This window comes from Hemiscyllium ocellatum, chromosome 24, assembly GCF_020745735.1.
Source record: "Hemiscyllium ocellatum isolate sHemOce1 chromosome 24, sHemOce1.pat.X.cur, whole genome shotgun sequence".
NCBI classification, from domain to species: domain Eukaryota; kingdom Metazoa; phylum Chordata; class Chondrichthyes; order Orectolobiformes; family Hemiscylliidae; genus Hemiscyllium; species Hemiscyllium ocellatum.
This window is the reverse complement of record NC_083424.1, coordinates 2,467,936-2,493,828: the sequence shown is the minus strand read 5'-3', so window position 1 is coordinate 2,493,828 and position 25,893 is coordinate 2,467,936. Positions and strand designations below refer to the sequence as shown.

Genomic DNA, 25,893 nt, shown 5'->3' with positions numbered 1-25,893 from the left:
TGCGTTTCAGAGCCATAAGGTTATGCTGCAGCTCTATAGAGCCCTGGTTAGACCAAGCTTGTAATATTGTATTTGGTTCTGATCACCTCATTTTGGAAGGATGTAGAAGCTTTAGAGAGGGTGCAGAGGAAATATCCAAGATGCTGCCTGGATTGGAGGGCAGGTCTTGTGAAGAAAGATTGAGGGAGTTAGGACTTTTCTCATTGGAGTGAAGAAGGATGAGTGATGACTTAAGAGGTATACAAGATGATGAAGCATGGATAGACAGGATAGCCCCCCAGAGATGTTTTCTCAGGACGGAAATGTGTATCATGGAGGGACATAATTTTAAGGTGATTGGAGGGAGTTTATAGGGAGATGTCAGAGGTAGGTTCTTTACACAGCGGTGGGTGCGTGGAATGCAGTGGTAGTAGAGTCATACATTCAGGACATTCAAGCAACTCTTGGATAGGCGCATGGAAGATTGTACAATGAAGGGTATTAGGCTAGTGTGATCTTAGAGAAAGATAAAAGGTCAGCACAACATCAAGGGCTGAGGGGTCTGTGCTGTTATGTTATATAGAGAAGCCAGCACTTGCATAGGTGAGGCTGGATTAAGTAGTCTTCTATTAAATTATCTATGATTCTATTATCTTTTGAATTTGTGAGCGCTCGAGTGTCTTATTTTAAAATAAAGATTTGAGCTCACACTAAGATTTAAAGTTTCTCATTAATGAAGTAGCACTCCAGACACCAATCCAATCAGCATTATATGGACCTGTGAATGGTTGAGTGCCCAACATGCTAGTTGTATCAATATACCAAGCAAACACCCATATCTGTTTATTTGCTGTAATCACAGGGCTACCACTGGAATGACACAGACACCACTTCAGCTTACACCGGTCTCTCTTGGATCAAACATGTTTTCTTTTATAGTTGAGTAATTTATTATATTAGATTGAAGTGGTCCTTTTGTGTCGTCAATCCACTATTTAAAATTAAAGCAAAAAAAATTAACATTTTTATCATACTGTACCATTTCATTCACCATTTTCCTTTCCCATTCTCTCCAACACATTTCAAGATTCAGCAAGGGGGTAAGAATACAGAACATAATCTGACACACAGGATCTGATGAAGCTAATTAAAATGTCCTGCATACTTCTGCCACTGGTACATCAAGAATTAATGACTCCTGTCATTATAGCTATTGGTTTCTCTTTGTTCTCCCTGCCAGATGGAGATGGCTGATACCAATTTGAAATCCTGGTCAGCAATTCACCCTCCACTAGCTGAATAAGAAACAAGTTAGTCTTTGATTGTATTTGGCCAAATACCTTGGAACCTCTTTTGACCATGGGAACATGAAAATGTTTTTACACAATGAGTTGTGAACTGGAAATGCATTACCTGAATGGACAGTGGAAGTAGACTCATTGGGGACTTAAAAGGAAGTTGAACAAATAATTAAACAGATTTTTCAAAAATTCACAACTGTATGAATGAGCAGAGGGTGAGTGTAATTGAATTGCTCTTTCAAAGAATTAGCACAAGTACAATGGGCTGAATGGTTTCCTTTTGTACTGAGCCAGAGTGAAAAGGAATTTCCCAAATTCCTTCCTCAATTATTCTTAGAATCTTTTACCCCTCACTGTCAATCAGATTGCTATATGGGAGTTATGGCAAACCAGGTTAGGAGAGTTGTTTGTATCAAGCTTTACAGTGGAAGATACTTTTAACATTCCAGTAGTACTAAAGAAATCAGGGGAGGAATTCAGCAGTGTCTTTTCACTGTCCACTGCACTTCCAATTTTGTTGTTATCTGCAGGCTTACTGACCATATCTCGTGTATTCACATCCAAATAATTTATATAAGTGACAAAAAACAGCCCTTGTGCAATAGAATCTCTTTCCAAGGTTAGAGCAATATTGAGGACTTTGCTTCCCTACAGCCAGTTTGAATGTTTGACATTAGCTCTGCTACAATATCCAACTTCAGCAGCAATACTCTTTTCTGTGGGGAACACATAGTTTTTCCTGTTGCTCATGTCTCTTATTCTCATTCTGTCTAGCATCTTTGTCTAATTTGGAAGCAGTCCATCTAAAGGTAAGAGGATTTCTAGTAGTTGATATGGATTCAGCACGTTCAAATTTAAGGTCAGAAGACAGTAGTGGACTATTTTAGTTTGAATATGTAATTCTGTAAATTTACTGAAATATTTTTAAAATTGATACAACACAACTTTACAGTGAACTTTATTAAGCATAACATATTTACATGGTGCAAATTGTAAACCAGAGTCAGAACAAATGATCAAACTGTTAATGAATGAACAGTATCTGCAACATTTTGCTTTTAACAGTTAATGTGTGTGTATAAAATAATTCTAATGCAAAATGTTTTGATCTGATTCACAGTCAACTTCACAGGTGGCAGTTAGTCAGTTCGGCACATTGAGCACAGCCCCGAGGCTCAGTACTGTAATTTCTCACTGTTCCTTATGCCATTGTTGAGATGCCATTCCAAGGAGGATCCATTTGTAAAGTTTCTGTCCTTCAATTCCTGGGTCATATGATATAATCAATGAAAAGTCATTTCATGCCATCCCACCGTTCATACTGTGCTCAGCAGACAAGGTTGTTTCAATTTGGAAAGAAAGAAAGTGACTTTTCTTGTGCTTTTTAGTTGTTGAGTTGGTGTTTCCTGGAAACACTTCCTCGCTAGCAATGAACCCAGTTCCTTTCCTGGCTTTTCTCTTTGCGTTCTTCTTTTCCCGTTTGTGAGCTGCAGCCATGTTAGCAATCACCTAAAGAGGCAAACACTTTCATTTTCCTCTTTAAAACTTCTGACATCAACCTATCTCAAAGTCAGCTGTGAGATACCAATTTTTAACATTTTGCAGCAAATGTGAAAATAAGGTACAGAACAATAAGTAGCTAACATCCAAGTTCATTAAATATTCTTCAAGTACTTTGAAGAATATTCTTCAAATGTTTTGTAAGATATGCATAGATTAATTTGTTTTCTGCATGGATGGGGAACAGAGGGAGGAAGTGCATGAAATGGGAGTTTCAGTCAATAAGAGAACTTTTTCAACCTGTTTTAAAATCTTTAAGCTAAAGCCATTAGGACATTTGTGCATGCACAACGTGTTTGCCCTGAGAGGTGCTGTTCTTTACGCAGCCCCAAACCTACCTTCTGTATCATTTCTTGTAGCCACATGAAGAGCTGCTGAAGCTGCTAATTCTCCAAAAGAATAAGCAGCCAAAAAGTATGGGCATAAATATTAAAACTATATTGGTTACCAGGCATGTTTACTAAAAGTATAATAGCAATACATTTCTCTCCATTCTAATTTGAATTTTACTTTGAAAAGATAAGAAAGCTTTGATAAGTAAATCTACAGGTACATCTGTAGCAATGTTATATCGTCAGATTAACAAAATGGCTTTCCAAAAAGTCTATTTTTGGCAGCTTTGTTTTAAATGTTAATTGCAATATGGTAATAGCATGACACACACTTGATTAACTATTTACAATTTTATTTCTACCTCAAACTAGAGAGAAGTTAGAAAAAATATTTCCACAATGATATTTTGGTGTAATTCATATTATAACTGTGATTTTGTGTGAATAAAACTCAACTCATCTAGACATCCCTTGGCTCACTAATGTTGTAAATTATCTTGACTGTTCCTTTGGCACAGTGATCATCAAAATATTCAGCCTTATTCCAGCATCCAGTCTTTATTAACTGATACCAACAATCAAATGGAAACTAACTCTGCTTTTGGCCTTGTGCCAAGCTCTGTAACTTACCATTTCTTTAACTGCATTTTGCTGCTCACTCACAGAATTAGTAAACTCGTCTATGCTTTCTGTTTTGATGCCACAAGTTTCTGGTGATCTGTACTCGTTAGCAATTTCAAGTTTTCCCTGAAAACACATGAACATAAATATTTAAGGATATTTAACTTGCATTTGGTGTGGTTCAAACTGCTTTCTTAAATCTACTACAAATATAAAATATTTGATAAAGTAAGCCCCTTTTACAAATGTGAGCATCACTGGCTAGGTCAGTAATTATTGCTCATGCTTAGTTGTCCCTTGAAAATGGGGTGAGCTGCCTTCTTGGACTGCTGCAGCCCATGTGTTGTAGGTAGACACACAATGCCTTTCGGGAAGGAATTTCAGGACTTCATCCCAGTGACAGTGAAGGAACAGTGATATATTTCCAAGTCAGGATGGTGAGTGGCTTGGAGGGGAACTTGCAGAGGGTAGTGCTCCATGTATCTGCTGTCCTTGGCCTTCGAGCTGAAAGTGGGTGTAGGTTTGGAAGGTGTTGTCTACACAACCTTGTTGAGTTACTGCAGTGCATCTTGTAGACTGAGCATCCGTGGTGGAAAAAGCGAATGCTTGTGGATCACGTGCCACTTAAATAGGCTGCTTCATCCTGAATGGTGTTGATCTTATCAAGTATTGACTATGTCACACTTAGTCAAATGTAGCCTTCATATCAAAGGTGGTCACTTTCACCTCCCCTTTGGAGTACAACTCTTATTTACTTTTAACTTGTGCTTATTAGCCCAATATCTCTTCCTGAGAATTTATTAGAACTCTTTTGAAGGTTAGGATGACTGACAACCTTGAACGTTTTCAGCTGATCAGAGTGAGCACGGATATGTAAAGGTAAGTCAGGCAGAGTAAATCTGATTAAATATTTTCAAGAAGCAACCAAGGCACAGAAAGGGGAAGTGTCTACAGATGTTAATTTATTCTGACTTTCTGAAGGCATTTGATAAAGTTCTTCAGAAAAGAATGTTGGCTAAAATAGAAACTTGTCGAATTCAGGAAAGGTTATTGACCTGGTTCGGTTACTGGTTTTGTGGAAGTAGTCAGAGCTGAGACACTGGGAAGGACAACACAAGGATTTATGTTGGGGACTCAACCGCTCACTTCATGTACCCACAACTTAGATGATGAAATAGAAACTTAATTTTCAGGTTTGTTCATGTAATACAGTAAGCATTAAGTGGAAGCATAAAATTACTCTGACTTGCTGGCTTACAGAAGGGTGGACTGGTGATAAATGGATTTCAATATAGAAAGGTATGATTCCATCTGCTTTGAATCTTAATCAGATGTAACAGAGGAGGCCTGAAGAGACTTGGGGATTCCAAATAAGATCTTTTGAAGTCTCAAAAGATGATACAGAAGGTAATCAAATATTTTAAGAAAGTCTAGTCTTTTAGATATAATGAGATTGGAGTCATATTTCAGCGACACAAACACCTGGAGTTTTTGGGAGAAATAATAGGCAATGCACATTATGAAAGATATAACTGTCTTTGGAAGAAACAGTGCAGATTCAACAGAATACCTGGATCCAAAAGGTTAAAATTACCAGGAACAAACTGCAGTCTCTGTAATTTAGAAAATTAAAGTGATTTTGATGGAGGTTTTCAATATAATAATGGGAACTGATAGAGTTTCTTTGAAATAATGATCTTTACTGTCCATTTGAAAAGGCAGGTGAGGCCTTAGTTTAAGCCATCATCCAAGACATAGCAGTTCTGACAGCACAGCATAATGCAGTACTAGACCATGCTTCACAAGATTGGGTCGAGGAGTCATCCTGCTCACTGAAAGCTGTTCAAACTTTTTGGAGTATTCCCAGCATTTTAAACTTTCATCCAGTCATGGCTTCTGTTTCTTGACAACATGAAGCTTCTGGTATTCATGGAAAGTTACCAGTCTTCACTTGGAGCAAGACCTTGAAAAGCAAAACAGCAGAAACCCCATCCTGGGAATGGTCTCCAAGCTTAGATTCTCCCTTGGCACATCCAGGTAACAATTTAAAACATCCCTAATTTACTTTAGTGCATTAATGGTCACTAACAGTTAATGTAACAAAAGAATAATGCTAGAAACTCCCAGTAGGTCAAGCAGCACCTGGACACCGAAGATTGTCAACTTAATGCTTCAGATCAAAGACGTTTTGGCAGAATCCCTCTTGGAGATTAGCAAAGAAATATTTTGTTGCACCACATATAAGCAATTAATTAGCAACCCATAGTGGATTCATAACAACTGGAGGATAACAACAGTTTCAATCCTACCTCAGATAACAGCCGAGCTTCTCTATTATAGAGTAGAAAGAAAGGTGTAAACTTAGTACTTGAATTTACTGATGTCCGAAACTCAAACAGGACAGGGTCCAAACAGTCATCCCATTCCGTCTGCTTGGAGTTTACTGTATTTCTAATTGCTGCTTTTAATATTTCATTGGTTCTGTCATCTAGTCCAGTGTGCTGAAAGTGTTCAGCAGGAGTCACTTTGTGATTAATGTTCCATCTTTCAAAAAGGTTTTTGCTGACCTATGATAAGTAAATAAAGCAAATGTTTAGAATATAAGGCTAGAGAAGCACTGATTCTACCCCAGCGCTATAAAAATTTCAGACAAAAAAATCATACAATTCCTACAAGTGTGGAAGCAGGTCATTCAGCCCATTGATTTCACACCAACCCTCTGAACAGCATCCCACCCAGCCTCATGTGCCTATACTGTTGCTGAGTTCCTGCTGCTGTGAGGCAGCAGTGCTAATCACTGAGCCCATCTTGTCGTCCTAATGGGCCCAGAATATTTCAACATGAAAAGAACTGTTCCAATAAACATGTACAAAACTGCCTGATGAGAAATCAGACCATTTTCTTCTAGGAATCTGTAATCCTCTTCTAGTATTGGAAAACAACTAATCAAATTAATGTTGTAATTTCAAATTCCTGATCTGTGGAATATACACAAGTGTCGAGGCAAATTTCCACATGGGTACAGGGGAGGGGAGAAAGAATGTAACAAACCTGACATGCAGGGGGCTCTTCCAATTATGAGGGTAAAGAAGATCTATTAGACATAGGAAGACAAGGAACCCATTCAGCCCCTTAATCCTGTACAACCAGTGAATGAGATCACAGCTGATCTGTGACTTAACTCCATTTACCCATCTTTGCTCCATTTCCCTTAGTCTGTTCGGTAAAATACATTGATCATCATTTTTAAATAAAAACAAACAAAATTCTGGGGAAACTGACTGTTTTGCAGCATCTCTGGAGAGATAAGAGTTAATGTTTCACATGTAGTGTCCCTTTTTCAGAAGACCAGGTTGGACAGATTTCTGATAAACTAGTGAATTAGGGATTGAGGGGAAGACAGGAAAATAGAACTGAGGCCACAATCAGTTCATCCATGATCTTACAAAATTGCGGAGAAGGTTCTGTTTCCTGATCCTGATTTTTCTGTTTGAACATAACAGAACTTTATCCAGCTGGAAACCAGACCATGTCATCCATTGGAATTAAGAGCATAACAGTCACACTGTCTATCACATGGTTGGGGAAAGAGAAGGAAGTAGTCTACTTTGTTGAGCAACAAGTATGTTGACTGAAGGCATGATTTAACCTATCTTGACTTTCCAGTTTAATTCCAGTGTCTATGTAAACATGCAGACAGAAACAACAACCATATGAAAGGACACATTACCTCATCACAAAATACTCTGCTTTCATTGGAGAATATGTCTTTTGAAGCCCCAAACCTGTATCAAATAAATAACATTTCATGAAGCAAATAATTGCTCAATGTGGGGATAAAGAGATCAAATAGCACTGGTGTTCAAGACAAGCTCGAGATTTAGAAGCAAGCTCAACAGAATGGTGACTTGCTTCTGCTGCTGCCATTATGGTTATGGCCCATCAGCATCAACTACCTCAAAACAGCCATGAGGAAGATGGCATAAATAAACTGTCAATGTTACCAATTTCTAAAAATGTTAAATAGAACATTGGAATAGCAAGAAAAACAAAGTATTCTTTAAGGTGCAATTTGAAAACTAATATAATGGAATAACTGGGAATAGCATAGGATTAACCAGGTGGTCCTTGCACACAGTCTGTTTTTGAGACTTCTTGAGATCCTGAAAATAGCCATGAAACCTGGGTGCTGAGATGTCGACACAGCCTCATCCTATAAGTTTTAGGAGAAGAAACAGGAATACCTCCATTCAGCACCTCGAGCTCTCTGTCTGTCATTCAAGACGATCATAGATGATCTACTCCATGCCCTGCCTGAACCCCATCCTTCAATTAATTTAGTGTCCAGTAATCTATCCATTTCAATACAGACTAAGTTCAAAAATGAAACATCTACCTCAGCCTTCAGTAGAGAATTCCAATGGTGCATAATCCACTTGAAGACATTGTACTTAAACTCAATTCAACATAGCTGCCCCTCATCGGTGATCCTGCATTCCAGCGAGGGGAGGATGGGAGAAACAACCTCTACAGGGTCTACCATATTTCAACCCTTCCTAAATGTTATGGATTTTGATGAAATTACCCACCATTCTAAACAGTTGGGAACATCAACTCCATCTCTCATTGAACAGCCCCATCACCCCTGTATTTCTTGGGGTCTGGAAGATTTCAAAAGAACTTCATGCCAAATCTGAATAAATCCTAAAATGAGAATTATAAGATCTGCATTTGCTGTTAGTGTTATGTGAAAAGCAGTGGGCCTTTATTCCCAGCTCTGGGGGACACATCTCAGACACTGGATCAAGAGTAAACTTTCACCCATCCCCAACTACAATGAGAAGTTTACTCACCTCAAGAAAAACAAATAACTTATGTTACATTGAGAACATAAGACAAAGCAGACAGATTAACATATTTTGAGGAAAATACCTGTAAAAAGTGGCAGCCAATCCCTTGGCTACTGACAAAGCATCTTTCTTCTGTATTGGAATTGCTTCAACCCACTTTGTGAAGTAGTCACTAACCATCAGTACATAGGTATTTCCGCAGGTGGTTTCTGGGAACGGACCTGTGAGGACAGTGAGGCAGAATCATAAAATTGTTACAGTGCAGAACGAGGCCATTTGGCCTATTGTGCCTGCACTAGCTCATTTAATGGGCATCATTACCTAGTGCCAATCGGCTTTCTTTCCATATCCCTACATGCTATTTCTATCCAAACAGTTACCCAATACCACTTTCAATATCTGAATTGAACCCGTCTCTACCACATTTGCAAGCAGAACATTCCATGCCCTAACAACTTGCGATGCCAAGCCATGTTTCTCCTAACTTCAGCCTTGCTTCTTTTTCAGATCACTTTAAATCTGTGCCCTCTACTTTTTGCTCCTTTTATGAGTGGAAACAGCTCCTTCCTATCTATTCTATTTAGCCTGTTCAAGATGTTGAAAGCCTCTATCAAATAAATCTCCTCTCAGCCACCTTCTCTCCAAGGAGAACAGTCCCAACTTCTTCCGGTCTATGGTCATCACCGAAGTTTGTCATCCCTGGAACCATTCTGTTAAATGCACTTTGTCCAACGTGTTCACATCTTTCCTATAAGGGGACGCTCATAACTGTACATAATACTCTGGCTGAGGTCTAACAAGTGTCTCATACAAGTTCAACATCACCTCTTGCTCTTGTACTCCATCAGTTTACTTACAGAAAGCAAACATTAGGGAACAATTCACAACTGAAGAGCTGCCTCACCAATGAGATTGAAGCTGAGAATTTCCCACGGTCTGGTAACTTTGAAGGGTGGGAGTTTACGGTTCACGTTCTTGTAGTGTTCTGCATGCTGGCAGGTCTCACACATTTTAATCTACAGTTCCAACACACAAATCAGAATTGGTGCTTTAGGAAAATCACTTCTCAAAAAATCAAAAATTAAAACTATCACTTTAGGGAAAACCTTGCACAAAGTTATGTTCAGAGATTGGAGAAGGTAAAATTAGTCTTTGAAGAGATAAGCGTTTGGATTAATTTGATCAGATTCATGAATAAATAAGGAGAAAGTGTTTTAATTGACATAGGAGCTGGTATTTAGAGGACATAATATTTGGGATAATTACCAAAAGAAGCAGTGGGGGTTGGGGTTTGGAGGGGTGTAGTAGCTGCTAAGATCTTCAACATGGAGGTATGATATAGAACACACTGCCTGAAAGTGGGGTGGAAGCACATTCAACAGGAACTTTCAAAAGGAAATTGGATAAATACTTGAAAGGAAGAACATTTGCATGATCATAAGGTAAATGAAAAAGGACGTGAAATTGAGGAGCAAAGAACCTAAAAGTGACTTTCAGAAAAGAGAATGGCAGTATGTTGGCTATTTGATCCGAGCTGAAAGGCTGCAGAGATCTCTCCTACAAGTAAAGTGCAGGACAGTAGAAAGAGGATAGGCCTGGAATGACAAACATCACAGAGTAGTTACAGATGAGTGACAATGGATGTTTGAAAATGGCACAAGACAGTTGAAAATTGCATATCATGACAGCAGATCCCCGACATAGATTGAATGGGGTAGATGGCTCTTTCAAATATTTGGCAAAGGCATGATGGGCCAAATAGCCTTTTTCTGAGCTGCAAAGTTCTGTTGCAAAAACTTAATTTTAAAGAAAAGAAATTGGCGATTACGGGTTATTTTGTGCATTTTTTGCTTACCCAGTCAACAACATCCTTTACAATCCCCAACCAATAATATCGGCTTTGAATTCTGTGCACGGTCTTTTTCTGGCCCAAGTGGCAGCCAATATCAGAGAAATGGCATTCCAGGAATATCTGTCGTCGCTTCTCACGATCTGCCACCACTTCTCTCTTCTCGTCCTTCTTTGGCCCCACATAGTACAAACAACCACCTTAAAATGACACCATATACGTCACTACAAAAGATTGCACACCAACCAATAATACAGCTAAGCATTAATCTGCGATAGGTCTTTGATCAGGGATCACTAAACATTTTATGTTATTGACACTATTTCAAATTTTTTTCACAAATAATGTTACAATGAAATGTCAAAGATTCCCCTCCATTCCCAGCAGCTTATGAAATTGTCTACACAACACTCCTAAGCTTCTGCTCTGAAAGAACTTTTCTTTAGACCCATTCATTTGACACATTTCATTTTCCTGAAGTGAATCAAGTAATTCATCTTTTTTCCTAATGTACAATAGTTGAAGGGCTGAATAGCTGACTGTTGTCCATGTTTGTGTCCAGATCACAATTTTCCCCAACAACTGCAATAAATTACTTAAATATGATTTCCCTTTGGCACAGCCTAATTACCTTGAACTTATCCAAGTGTCTTGTTATAACATCTTCAAGAATAGCTTCTAACGTTGTCCCTATGACTGGAATGTATATGTAGTTCTGGTTGCCACACTATACGAAGGACAAGATTGCATGGGAGAGGTGCAGAGGAGATTCATCAGGATGTCGTCTGAGATGAAAAGTCTCAGTTACAAGGAGAGACTGGACAGGCTGGGTTTCTTCTTTCCTGGAGCAGAGGAGGATGAGCTGGAGCAGGGCTTGAGAAGGTGATCTAATTTTGAGAGGCATAGAGAGAGGAGATTGTGAGAATCTCTTTCCCATGGCAGACGTGTAGAGGGGATCTAAGGAAATTGTTTTTCACAGAGGATGATAGATTATGGAACACGCTCTCTGAGAGGGTGGTGGAGGCATGTACTCTCACAACATTTAAGAAACCTCTGGATGAGCACTTAAACTGCAAGTGTATCGCATGCTACAGATTAAGTACAAGTGAATGGGATTAGTATAGTTTGATGTTTGTTAGACATGGTGGGCTGAAGAGCCTGTTTCTGTGACTGTACACTGTGACCCAAAGTATCAGAGAAGTGGAAGCTTCACTCAGTGGTCTGAACAAGATAATTAGGATAAACATGAAATTGTTTGCATCACATGAATGCTGCAACTCAGAAGAGAGAAAGTACTGGAAATACTCAGAACCTGAAACATTAATACTGTTGCTCTCCCTGTAGATGCTGCCAGAATTGTCTGCATCTCTGGCATACACCTGAGCTGCTGGAGGAGGTGGTATGAAAGTGGCTGCTCAGAGTAAACTGGAAATACACCCAGAGTGTGGTGAGGATTTGGAATCCACAATCTGAGTGTTGTTGAGCCGAATATTTTGGATGGATTTAAAGAGGAGCTGAACATAAGTTACAAGGAGAAAGGAACTGAAGGATAAATTGATTGGAGTAAGATGAAGTGGAAATGGAAGGATGTTAATGTGTAGCACAAGCTAAAACCAGAAGGGCCAAATGGTCGTCTGTTTGGGAGCAGTCACTGATTGCGTAAGGGTTTAACTGTTCACTTATCATGGGGGGGGGGGGGGGGGGGCGAGAGAGAGATTAACACAGAGCTATCAAACATCAAAACAAGAGACAGAAACACTTAGTTCTCATCAACAAAGCGTAGACCAGAAAACCAGTGAAAATGAAAAGATGCTTTCATCAGAACGAATTTTATTTCAAATGATTTGAATTTATCCCTCAACCCTGTACCTGACCCCTCCCTTGGGAGGATCCCTGGAGGGAACCCCCATCAGCCTTCCATTGAGACACCACTGGATTAACCCCCCCACCCTGAAGGAGTCTGCCCCACACAGACCAGGGGAATCCCCATCCCCATCCCCATCCCCATCCCACCTCTGAGAAACCCCGCTGAGGCAGCTACACTGAGGGGAACATCCCTCTCCCCCCACCCTGAGGGGACACATTCCGCCCCTCACCATCACCCTGAGGGTCACACAGTCTTCCCGTCGCCGCCCACCCCCCGGACAGTGACCCTCTCCCGGGTTGTCTCTCACCTTCCAGCTGGAATTTCTGTGCATACCGTTTCAGGTTCTTCTTCTTGGCCGGGCAGAAGGTGGAGGGGAAGCGGCCATCGGACAGGTACCGCTGGATGTCCCCAAACTTACTGCCCGGCTCGGCCATGGCGACTCCGGCCTGGAGGGGGCGGACCCCTGCTCAACTCCCCGCCCTCCAGCGGAGCCCGGAACACTTTCCGAGCGGACCGGAAACACCCGGATGGGTTTCGCCGTCGCACACGCCGGAAGTGGGTGAGGAATCGTCACCTGCGCAACGGGGTAGCCGGTGTGACTAGACTTGCATTCCTGTAGCGCCTTTCACATCTGAAAATGTGTTGCTGGAAAAGTGCAGTAGGTCAGGCTGCATCCAAGGAGCAGGAGAATCTGAAGAAGGGCTTATGCCCGGAATGTCGACTCTCCTGCTCCTTGGATGCTGCCTGACCTGCTGCGCTTTTCCAGCAACACACTCTCCACTCTGATCTCCAGCATCTGCACTCCTCACTTTCTCTTAGCGCCTTTCACATCCTCAGGGTGATGTCTGTATTGTACACAGCAAGATCCCAGGCATTAAATTGTAATAATCAATCACCTGTTTCTGTGATAAATGGTTAAGGGGTAAAAATTGGTCTCAGGAACCTGGGCTTACCAACCTGTCAGTATTGTCCTGGACTCTCCATTTCTTGGACACCGATATAAGAACGTTCAAGAACATAAGAAATTATAATAGGCAATTTGGCCCATCAATCCCATTCTGTCATTGAGAGACTGCAGCTGATCTGCCACAGATCTCAACCTCTTTTTCACGCCAGCTCAACCCTCTGGTATCTGTGCTAACTCATTGCAAGAGCAATCCAGCTGCTCTCAGCCAGTCCTCTCCACCCAGAGAGTTACTAACAAATTATTTGATAAACAAGATTCCCAGCCCAGAATCATCACTGGAGTATCAGCAGCACAAGGATTGCAAACCACAGGTGATCTTCCATTCACCAGGTTTAACTGCAATAACGGAATGATACTCAACCTGAAGGATTCCACTTGCCTGAAAACACTTGTGAATTTGGGTTGATCTTCATTAGATAAAGAGGTGTTTAAAAATGTGAAAGGAAAGAATAAGTAAGGAGAAACTCAGATTTACTGCAAAGAACTCTTGCAAAAGAACATAATTTTTAAAACTCAGCACATTATAGTGAATGTATTGCGTGAAAGGACAGTGGGAGCAGATTCATAGGAACTTATAACCACATACAGAGAGATTCCATTCAGCTCATCATGTCTACTCTAACTGAAAAAAAACAGCCACCCATTCAAATCCTACTTTATAGCATCTGCTCCATAGCCTTGCAAGTTCCAGTGCATCAGGAGCTGATCTACATTCCCTTTAAATGAGTTGAGGCTTGCTGCCCCAATCACCAAACTAGGCAGCAACTTCCAGACACCAGTCACCCTCTGGATGAAACTGTGTTCCTTCTAACCCTTTAACCAATTGCCTTAAATCTCTGTGTCCCCAGGCAAGGGACCTCTCCACCCGGGGAAACCGATCTTCCCTGTGTTATATTCCAAGCTGATTTTATTTCTCCACAAGTCAGCTGTTGGACTGAAATCTGCCTTGATAGATCGAGGTGGTCTTTAACCAAAATACACATGCAATAAAACAGAAGTTTATTACACAAAAGAAATGGAGATTAAATAGAAAATTCAATTTTTTTTACAAATAACACAAATTTAAAAGTTTTCAAAATACACAATAAAGTATAACCCTAAAAGCCTTCCTTTAAATTACTCACACCAGAGATAATTCCTTTCTGTTTCATATCTGTAAGGCTTACTTTAACTGTGACTTCAATGTCCCGATCTGAAAATCTGATAGCCTCCAACTGGAGCCTTCAACTGAGCTTGGACTTTCACAACTTCAAATTACCCCTCCAGAGTTGTAATCAAATATTCTGCTCTGGTCCTTTTTAAAAGCACTTCTTAAAATGAGTTAACTTCTTTCTTAACAGTGTTGAACTACCTCTCTTTCTCAGGATCAACTGTTTTATATATTCAGCTTCAGCCAAAACTTTGCAAACTGCCCCAAAGCAAAACTAAAAAGCTTTTCTCTCCACGTTGTGTGTTTCTCCTAGGCGCAAAAAATTCAGAATCTTCTATCTGAAAGCCGAATACACAATACTATCCATATTGTGCACCTACACTTTCACAATGCAAACAAATTCTTATTAGCCTCCCCAAATTATGTCTCAGACAAAATAAGAATCATAGCTACAGAAATATTTTTAATTCCTTCAGACAGAGAAAGCCCATGTCACTAGTTCAAACTTCAAAAGTCAAAAATGTACAATATATGATCAGACCTTTCTCCAAAGAAGAATTAAAATGAGTCTTTAACAGGTATTCTCATTACTCAAGAATTGTCTTAACATTATTTCTATGTCACATCAGCAAAAGTAACATGTTGACATTAAACATAGTGAGTTACACAGCGACCTTATTTCATACTAATTCATGGGCCCTACATCACTCTGTGCCCTTCACGTCTTTTCAATAAACGATCCCCTATAACATCGTCTTTTCCAGGCACGTGAATAAGTTTCAAATTACACGGTTGGAAAATTACACAAATTGATCTGTGACAGATTGTGAGTGTCCAATTCATTGAACTGAAATAGTTGTCAGTTTTTGTGCTGAAATGTTCCTAAGATGATCAAAGGATTGTGGTCCATATAACTTAATAGTTTCTTCAACATTGTTCATGTAAATCTCAAAATGATGGAGAGCTATCACAAGATTCATTTTCCTCCTTTACCGCTGCATAGCTGACTGGCTGGTTGATGTCCATCTTGCCATCAAACAGCCCCTACACCAAGGTCACTGGCATTAATGGTTTGAATGGCCTTATAATTCGGCATGGCTAAAACGGGCATGTTATCACATCTTTCAAGTTTTCAAAAGCACTTTGACACTCATGTCTAATCAACTCTCTGCCTTTTTTTGAACAAATATCTATTAAAGGTGTAATTCTGGTCCTGAAGTTCACAATAAACCTACTATAAAATGCACTCATGCCGTGTTTCATCCTCAGCACAGGAAATCCAAAATAGCCCATTCTCTCACTTCTCTAGAGGCTACTTGGTATTGGACTACAATGTGGCCCAAATAAGTCCCTTTTGCCTTGGCAAATTCACTTTTCACCAGTTTTACAACCAAATTAACTTTTTATAGCCAATTAATCGATTCAGTCAGGTGGTATAAATGTTGTCCTAAAGTTTGGCTAAAAATAACCATTACACAGTCCTTTAATTAGTTTGTTGGTTAATTATTGAAACAATATTGGTACATATTCCATTCCCAATGGCATGATTTTACATTGATAAAGTCCATCTGGTGTTACGAAAGCTGATATTTCTTGAGCTCAATTAGTCAACCAAATTTGCAAGTATCATTTTTGTGACAAATTGTGAATGTCCAATTCATTCAATGCAGTCTTCCAGTCTCAGAAGAGGATAGAAGACTGTTTTTTGTTACAATATTGACTTTGTGATAATCAATACAAAATCTTTGTGATCCATTCAGTTTGGCATCATTCAGTAGGTGAGGTTGAGCTATGACTTCAATCACTTATATCATTGTCCATCACATACTTAATCTTTTCCATCACTTGAGCTAATCTGAGTATATCGAACAGTGTAGTTTTATAGGTAGTGCATCTCTCACATTATCAGGAGCAGACAAATGATCTTTCCGTGCATATTTATGCTGTAATAGCCTTCGAGAGTCACCTCAATAGCATCAGATTTGATCCTTTAAGCATGTTTCTAATCTGATTATCAGAGGATCAAATTTTGACTTTTAATTTTCTGATTCGTTATCTCATTATTCTGATATTTCTATTTCACTCTATTTCTTTCACCAAATAAAATACACTTTTCTCCTCACTATCCTTCTGTCACAATTTATTTTCATGAAATCAACATGGCACACTTTCTGAATCATGAATTATATAATTCACATTATTGTGTTTCTTTTTGATTTGATAAGGTCCAGTTGAACATGCCTTATTTGTTCCCCAAGACTAACACTTTGCCTCCTGTGACAAAATTTTTAACCTTGACCTGTTCATCTGGTATAGCTTTTGTTGTGATTAGCACCCTTGAAATGTTGTCTAGCCAACCCTCATATTCTAGTCAGATTCTCTCTGAAACAGGGTTGGAAGCGTAGTCACAGAGGTTCATCTCTTTAATAAATTTAAGCGGTCATCTTCCGCGTCCATGTATTACTTCAAAAGAACTAAATCCATTGTTTTCATCCGAGTGCCCCTAAAGATAAATAGCAATGTTGGAATTCCTTTATCCCATTCATTATGAGATTCTTGCCAATAAACTCTAATCATGGTCTTCAAAGTTTGATGCTATTGTTCCAGAGCATCTTAATATGGTGGGTGGTAAACAGAAGATGAATGTTATCGCCTTATCTTCTCCATGGATATCCAGTCTCTATATACCTCCACCCTCCATCATGAAGGCCTCAAAGCCCTCCGCTTCTTCCTTTCCTACCGACCCAACCAGTACCCTTCCACTGACATCCTCCTTCGACTGACTGAACTGGTCCTCACTCTGAACAACTTCTCTTTCCAATCCCCCCAATTCCTCCAAACCAAAGGAGTTGCCATGGGCACCCGCATGGGCCCCAGCTATGTCTGCCTATTCGTAGGATATGTGGAACAATCCATCTTCCGCAGCTACACTGGCACCACCCCCCACCTTTTCCTCCGCTACATTGATGACTGTATCACCGTTACCTCGTGCTCCCACGAGGAGGTTGAACAGTTCATCCACTTCACTAACACCTTCCATCCCGACCTCAAATTTACCTGGACCGTCTCAGACTCCTCCCTCCCCTTCCTATTCCTCTCCATTTCTATCTCGGCGACCGACTCAACACAGACATTTACTATAAACCAACCAACTCCCACAGCTACCTAGACTACACCTCCTCCCACCCTGCCCCCTGTAAAAACGCCATCCCATATTCCCAATTCCTTCGCCTCCGCCGCATCTGCTCCCAGGAGGACCAGTTCCAATACCGTACAGCCCAGATAGCCTCCTTCTTCAAAGAGCGCAATTTCCCCTCACATGTGGTTGACGATGCTCTACACCACATCTCCTCCATTTCCTAATCCTCCGCCCTGGAGCCCCGCCCTTCCAATTGCCACCAGGACAGAACCCCACTGGTCCTCACCTACCACCCCACCAACCTCCAGATATATCGTATCATCCTTTGTCATTTCAGCCACCTCCAAACAGACCCCACCACCAAGGATATATTTCCCTTCCCTCCCCTCCCCTCCCCTATCAGCGTTCCGGAAAGACCACTCCCTCCGTGACTCCCTCGTCAGGTCCACACCCCCCACCAACCCAACCTCCACTCCCGGCACCTTCCCCTGCAACCGCAAGAAATGCAAAACTTGCGCCCACACCTCTCCCCTCACTTCGCTCCAAGGCCCCAAGGGATCCTTCCATATCCGCCACAAATTCACCTGCACCTCCACACACATCATTTACTGCATCCGCTGCACCCGATGTGGCCTCCTGTACATTGGGGAGACAGGCCACCTACTTGCAGAATGTTTCAGAGAACACCTCTGGGACACCGCAACAACCAATCCAACCTCTTCCCCCCCCCCCCGTGGCTGAACACTTTAACTCTCCCTCCCACTCCACCAAGGACATGCAAGTCCTTGGCCTGCTCCATCGCCAGACCATGGCAACGCGACGCCTGGAGGAAGAGTGCCTCATCTTCTGCCTAGGAACCCTCCAACCACAAGGGATGAATGCAGATTTCTTCAGCTTCCTTATTTTCCCTCCCCCCTCCTTATCTCAGTCCCAACCCTCAGACTCAGCACCGCCTTCTTGACCTGCAATCTTCTTCCCGACCTCTCCGCCCCACCTCCTCTCCGGCCTGTCACCCTCACCTTAACCTCCTTCCACCTATCGCATTCCCAACGCCCCTCCCCCCTACCTTTTATCTTAGCCTGCTTGGCACACCTTCCTCATTCCTGAAGAAGGGCTTATGCCCGAAATGTCGATTCACCTGCTTCTTGGATGCTGCCTGACCTGCTGCACTTTTCCAGCAATACATTTTTCAGAAGATATATGTTGTTTTATTCCCACTTAGTCATTAGTTGTTTGAGTATTTATGACGTATTCCTTGATCAGATAACATTCTTTGGACATACCATAGCTTGCAAATCTTTGAACTAACTTTTACACTACCGTATATAGTAATTTTCTGCACCCAGAAATCTTTCAGAAACAGCCATAATTATTAGAAAACCCTGGATTTAGGCAGGGCTGTACACAATGTATTAAGACCCTGCCAAACTGTTTTTCAGAAGTTAGTATTAGAACTAAAGGTGCAGGTTTAATTGAAAATTGAAGTTTCCCTACTACTTGGTATGGCTGGCTAAATTTGATTACACCTTTATGTCATCCTGGCCAATAAAATGTTTTAATATTTTAGTATGTGTTTTCTCAACATCCAAATTGGAATATGTGAAACAATTGTAAAATATTTTTTACGAACCACCATTGGTCCATTACAATGGACCATTGCCCATTCCTCTTGACTGGTATTTGAGGTAGTTGCTGTTTTCTCACTAATACTTTGTTTTTCAAGTCATGACACTCAGGTATTGTTTGTGATTCATTTTCTGAGTCAGCCGTTTCATATAACTGTCAATTCCAAATCTGTTTGTTGTATTTCTATTAAAGAAGATTAGCTAAACATGGCAGCCTCATTCATTTTACCTTTATTCTGTTATATTAAATTTTCAAAAACTGTATCAAATAACTGAATTTCAAAACCAACTCCCTGTTTCAGACTCCTTTAGTTCCTGTCTAATTCTACAGGCCCGAGATCTAGGCACAACAGAATTAGTAGTAATCAGGACGTTCCTCTTGTAACATTCTTTGGTTGTTCTGCTGCTCTTGGTGAAGCCAATATTCTTGAACCTGCCAGTTCATTCCTCAAAATAAAAGAAATTCCTTTTTTTAGGAATTCACTTTACTACTCCTAATACAACTTTTCCATTCAGCAAGTCACTCTATAATCAACTCTGTATAATGTTTTTTCTTAATTTCCATCTATACCTTTCATTAAATTTTTCTTTTTCTTCAATCCCCTCTAGAAAACAAATAGCACCACCAGCTAGCATCACTGATTGACTTCTTGTCGTCCTAAATTTTAGCTGATAAATGTCAGACTCAAGTTCATAAGCATTGAGTATTGCCCCTTTAATAAACTCTGCAGATTGGGTTTACAACTGTTACATGGTAAGAGTTGTACTTGTCAAAACCCTGCAGAGACTGTAACCCTTTACTTTTCTTTATTTTTCACTGGGGACTGTTTTGGGAAAAGGACTATGTTACAGAAAGGACCAAGAAAGGAGTTGCTGTGCTTTTGTAAAGCATGTAACTGAAACTCATTGTTGGTGATGTTTACACTGCTGTTTTATTCAAGCAGCAGGGCAAGATATGGATAGATGGTTCAACTCTGGAGGTCTGTGTAGACAGTGAGTTTTGGCTGGTAACAGGTTGCTGATTGGTTTGTGGAATTGTGATCAGTTATGGATAAAGGCCAGCTTGACAACTATCTGATTGGCTCCCACACAGTTGAACAGCTTGTGGATGTGAATGATAATGGCAGAAGCTTTTGGATTGCTGCCGGAGCAGATGACATGCCTCTCTCTCCAATAAACACCTAAAGCCTGAATAAAGCCTGTTTATTTTGTCCTACCAATTGCTGTAAACTTACTGAGACTTTATAATTTGTGAATCAATTGTTCTGTGTCTCCTGCAAATAAGTAAAATAACTGAAGGATTTGAGAAATTGAAGGAACTCCTCCATCCAATCCTGAGGACTTGTGCCATTGAACTGCTTCCTCAGTTTTTTATACCTTCCACTTTTTTGTGTGTGTCTGTGTGAAGGGGGTTTCAGAATGGAGTTTAGGTTTTTACTAGTAGAGTTATCAGTTGACATTTCACTGTCGTTTCCGTCTTTAGAATCTGAATATATGTAATAAATAGTAATTCTTGTTAAGTACACAGTCACTTTGTCCGTACTTTCTGTTAAGCTGGGTATCTTTTACAAGTAATTGAAGGATTTTTGTGGGGTTAGATAAAATCTTTAACTTCTGTGATGAAGACAGGAATATTGGGGCTTGATTTCCAGTGGTCTACTCCAGTGAGGTGCAACAATATTTTAACATTAAAGCTCAAACCTCTTCTGGCTACTTCACCAGTCCTGCTACCTGAGGTAAATACATTTTGACACTGTCCTCCATAAATTTAGGTACAAATAATAGATTCTTGATTATATCAAATTCCTCACTGGAATCACAATAACCTCTGAACTACTACCTCCTTCATCCTTCCTTATTCTAAGCTTTACTTTAGCAAGTTCATGTTGTATAAAGTTCTCTTTGCAGTTAAAATTTAAAAAAATGCTATATTCCTTTTCACTTCTCTCTGCTTTGTTTTTCATTAATTTCCATTATCCTCCATTTTTCCTTCCTTTCCATTTTAAGTTTTCTTAACTCTGTGTCTCTTACGCTGTGTTGGTACTTTCATTTCTAACTATATTTTAGCTAATTCCAGTCATGACATCTTGATTTCAGGTCTCCTTTCTTCCAGTTATAAATGTTGGATAATCACTGAAAACACTTCATTTGAAAAATATCCTGCTTTTATTTCTACCTTCAATGTATCACCAATTCTCAGCTTAGCTTTAGTCAAAGGTTTTAAATAATTCTTTTTATATCTTCCACTTCGAGAACTGAGCAATGTTCAAAGCCACATTCAAATTCCATACCTTGGAACTTGACCACAATATAGCAGCTTTATGTCCAGAACTGCCATCCACTCATTACTTTTAAAAAGAAAGATATAGACCTATCTGAATTCCAGCAAATTCAAAAATCCAACCAAGAGTTCCCAACAGTTATGACCCAGCTGATGTTATTACTGAGTGAATCAAATTCCAGTCTGAAACCTGGCCTGGTAGATCACATTCTATTTTGGTTTTAATCACATGATCTTTCTCTGGAACACAAACACGAAATGCTGCAGATTCAGGTTTAAACAATAAAACAGAAGTTTATTACACAAAAGAAATGAAGATTAAAAAAAGAACACACTACTTACATATATCACAATTTTAGCGATTTTGGAACAGTGAGGTATAATCCACATTCATCCCTAAAACCTTTCTTTACAGTACTCACACCAGAGAGAATTTATTTCTATTTCATATCTTTACGGTTTTATTTAACAGGGGCTTCAATGCCCTGTCTCTTGAGCCTCATCCTGCAGTCTTCTTACAATTGAGTTTAGACATTCTCAGTTTGAAATGACTCATCTAAGGTTTTAAACAAACAGTTCTGGTCTCGAACTTTTAAACTAAACTCCTTAAATGGCGATAACGTCTTCCTGAGCAGTTCTCAACAATCTCCCTTTCTCAAGAGTAACATATTCAGCTTCAGCCAAGACTTCTGCGAACTGCCTCAAATTTAAACCAAAATGCTTTTTACTCCATGTTATGTTTCCCCAAGTCCCCAAAAAATTTCCAGAACCTTCTATTTGAGACCTAATGCACTATGCTGTTTAATTTGTTCTCTTGTATTCTTTCTCAAATTAAACCAATTCCTATTATTCTCTTGGAACTATGTCTCACAGATATTTTAAAATAAAGAAATCATCATGGTTACAGAAATACTTAGAATTTAATCATAAAACCATCTTCAGGCACACAGAAGACACATATACCACTAGTCCAACACTCAAAAATCCATAATAAACCATATTAAAATATATATTAATCACATCTGCCCACTCTAACCAAGCCCCTCATTATTTTGTACCCCTCAATTAAGTCACCTCTCAGACTCTGTTCTCAGGAAAACAACCCATTAAATATCCAATCTGTTCTCATGGATACCATTTTCAAGTCCTTGTGACATTCTTGTAAATTTCTCTGTACACCTCCTACAGCAATCACAATTCTCCTGTAATTCAGGCAGTGCACAAAACTCCAGGTGTGGTATAATGATTTGTTTATACAATTCCACCATTACATCCCTGCTTTTGTATTCGATAACTTGCTTTTTGAAGGAAAACATCCCATATTCCATCAATACCAGTTTACTCAGCTGCCCTGCCACCTGTGAACATGTACTCCCTAGCTTCTAACTTAATTGCATAATGTGCAGTTTTCTTTTGAGATGTTAAAGGGTTAATTTGTTCTGAGAGTCTGGAAGAAACTGGATGTCCAGGGCGTGTTTCTCTGTCTTGCAGACAGAATGTAAAAACTTACATAACCATCTCCTGCAATTCAGAATCAATTTAAATAACCATCTCCTGCAGTTAAGAAAAACATTAAATAACCATCTCCTGCAGTTAAGAATCTAATGACACCTTACAGTTAAGAAACAATGTAAATCAGATCCTGCAGTTAAAGAATGATTTAATCACATTGTTTCTGGAAATAATCAAATCACGACATTGTGTCTTTGGTAGCATCGGACTGTGCTGTAAAATCCTATATAAAGGAGGACTGTTCCCTTGTTCAGAGAGATCTCTTGACACGGCTCCACAAGCCCCGCGAAGAGTGTTCAAGGTTCCTCCAAAAGCTTGTACTTGCTTAATAAATTTTGGTTTCACAGAAAGTGGAGTATTGCAGTTGCATTAAGTGTGTAAGAATCTCAAGGAAAAAGAACCCAACAGTTTGACCTCCCCAGCCTCTGCAACAAAATCAGAAATTGCTGGATAAACTCAGCTGGTCTGGCAGCATCTGTGGAGACAATGCGGAGTTAATATTTCAGGTCCAATGATCCTCCTTCAGCACTTCCCAAACCTGTCTTGAACTCCATTTGCCACTTTTCCACACATTTGGCCAAACCATTGCTATCTTTCTGATGTTTAAAGCCAAGACTTTTTAGCAACAAAATATATTCATATTGAGTGTTACTGGCTGGGCCAATGTTTTGACCCATCCCTAGTTGCCCTTCATAAGGTGGTGGTGAGCTGCCTTCTTCAGCCTCTGTACCCCTTGGGGGTGTAGGTATACTCAGACCTGTTAGAAAGGGAGTTTCAGGATTTTGATCCAGCTACGCTGTCCATATTTTTCCATATCAGGATGGTGAGTCAATTGGAGGGAAACTGGCAGGGGATAGTTTTCTCATGTACGTGTTGCCATTGTCCTTCAGGAGCGTAATGGTTGTGGGTTTGAAGGTGCTGTTGGAGGAGCTTTAGCAAGTAGTGTATCCTGTAGCTGGTACACACTGCTGCCACTGTATATTAGTGATGGAGGGAGGGAATATTAAAGATGGTGGAGTTAACTGGATGTTTGTGGATGTGGTGCTCATCAAGCGGGGGCTGCTTTATCCTCAATGGTGTCAAACTTCTTGTGTTGTTGGAGCTGCCTCCATCCAGGCAAGTGGAGAGTATGCCATCACACTTCTGACTTGTGCCTTGTAACACTGCCATAGTCCTAATGGAGCTGAAAATGTGTTCCTGGAAAAGCGAAGCTGGTCAGGCAGCATCCAAGAAGCAGGAGAGTCGACGTTTTGGGCATGAGCCCTTCTTCATGCCCAAAACATCGACTCTCCTGCTCCTTGGATGCTGCCTGGCCTGCTGCGCATTTTCAGCTCAGATCTCCAGCACCTGCAGTCCTCACATTCTCCATAGTCCTAATGGACCAGAGGGCTGCTCTCTGAGCAGGGGGAGAGAGAGAGAGAGAGTGAGACGGCTGCTGGTGGTTTAAGCTGAGGGTCAGTATGCCACAGGTGAGCGGAGTCCTCATGGTAACCTCAGCCAGTGTAGAACTGAACCCACACTGAGTAGCTAGATCTATGATGAACCACTGGACTCAGAACATTGATTCAGCTTTCTCTCTCCCCACAGATGCTGCCAGACTTACCGAGTTTCTCCAACAATTTCTGTTTCTGTCACAAACCAGCGTCCAGCAACTGACCCCAACCCTCTGAGCTTCATGGAAGGTGCTTGAAGGGGGAAGAGAGGGGGCTACTTGGGCAGCCTTCCACAGAGCAAGTAAACACAGGAAGGGCCGAATGGCAGTGTGCTGGCCTTTCAGGATGAATGAACCTGAGGAGAGCGAAGGGGGGGGGAGGGGGGTCTGAGTCCCGGCCTCACCCCGAGCCCCCTCCTCACCTTCCAGCCTGAAGTTAGCGGCGAGTCTCCGGACGCTCCTCCGCTGCAGGGGGCCCAGGGCCCGGGAGTAGGCCCCCCGGGACAGGTATTTATAAACGTCTCCGTACCGCTCCCTGCCCCCCGGCGGAGCCTCCGTCTGGGTACACACGCTGCGCTTTCCATCCGACATGGCGGCGGGAGGCCGGGGGACGGACGGACGGACACCGCCTGCCCTCTTTCCCCCCCCCCCCCCCCGGAACCTTTGTGCGGACTCCCGCCGGAACCCGTTTGGTGCTGCACCTCCGTGTTGTTTATCTGGTTGTCGGGCCGTCCCCGGGGTGTGATTGGAGCTCGGGCGGGCGGGCGGGTGGATGGAGGGTGCGGGCGGGAGGCCCGGGCCCGGGCCCGGGCCCGGGCCCTCCCCACGGGGGGCCTTCTTTTCCTGCCGCTGTTTTTACACCGACAACATCTTCCTGGAAGATTTCAGGCTCCACGTCCGCTCGACGGAGCCACAACTGGAATCTGTAAGAAATAAAATAAATAATATTACGATTAACATCATTCACGACCAGAAAAATTGTGAAAAGGGGGAATGTCCCGGCGGGGGCTAGCACGGGAGCGATGGGCCGAATGCGCCCCCGTCTACACCATCGAGACTAACTATTACTCACTCACAGTTTGTGGGATAGACCTGACCCAGTTTACTCCCAGGGAGATCCCAGTGTGACCCTGTCCCACTGCAGCTCCAGCACTTTCTGAATTTATTTTTGTTTGTTTCCAGCCCCACGGTTCTCTATTATTTCAGAATCTGATTGAGGTGTTGGTTGAGGGATTGCTACTGTACAGGATCAGGGAGAATCCTGAGCCCCTTCCCCCAAAGTGTCAGCTTTGGGTTTCCACACACAACCCTCACCAAATACACAAAGCGGTTGCTCAGACTTACAGATTACTTACAGTGTGGAAACAGGCCCTTCGGCCCAACAAGTCCACACCGACCCGCCGAAGCGCAACCCACCCATACCCCTAC

General features: G+C 41.2%; 2 protein-coding genes across 3 annotated transcripts in view; one reads left to right on the top strand and one right to left on the bottom strand.

Moving 5' to 3' along the window:
* Positions 1-2,221: 2,221 nt before the first annotated feature.
* zgc:113436 (uncharacterized protein LOC503528 homolog) lies at positions 2,222-25,284 on the bottom strand. Of its 2 annotated transcripts, none has more exons than XM_060843365.1 (8): positions 24,888-25,284; positions 10,499-10,692; positions 9,548-9,659; positions 8,726-8,864; positions 7,524-7,578; positions 6,103-6,360; positions 3,803-3,919; positions 2,222-2,789 (listed from the first exon to the last, which is right to left on the bottom strand). In XM_060843365.1, the coding sequence occupies exons 1-8, from the start codon at positions 25,054-25,056 to the stop codon at positions 2,580-2,582; spliced, it is 1,254 nt and encodes a 417-aa protein (XP_060699348.1). In that variant the 5' UTR covers positions 25,057-25,284; the 3' UTR covers positions 2,222-2,579. The 2 variants fall into 2 exon arrangements, with proteins under 2 accessions (XP_060699348.1, XP_060699346.1); XM_060843363.1 differs by lacking the exon at positions 24,888-25,284 and adding an exon at positions 12,667-12,840.
* The window catches only part of ogfod2 (2-oxoglutarate and iron-dependent oxygenase domain containing 2), a 29,574-nt gene continuing 28,918 nt past the window's right edge, over positions 25,238-25,893 (top strand). The window contains exon 1 of the mRNA XM_060844125.1: positions 25,238-25,390. Coding sequence (XP_060700108.1) covers positions 25,238-25,390 — 153 coding nt within the window. The remainder of the gene's footprint in view (positions 25,391-25,893) is intronic.

Bases quoted from the DNA above. Each gene is read 5' to 3' on its own strand.
- zgc:113436 (XM_060843365.1), bottom strand. From the start codon at position 25,056: ATGTCGGATGGAAAGCGCAGCGTGTGTACCCAGACGGAGGCTCCGCCG. The intron at 10,693-24,887 runs GTGAGGAGGGGG...TGTCATTTTAAG, and splicing joins CGCTAACTTCAGGCTGGAAG to GTGGTTGTTTGTACTATGTG. The intron at 3,920-6,102 runs GTAGGATTGAAA...ATGTGTTTTCAG, and splicing joins AAGCTCGGCTGTTATCTGAG to GGAAAACTTGAAATTGCTAA.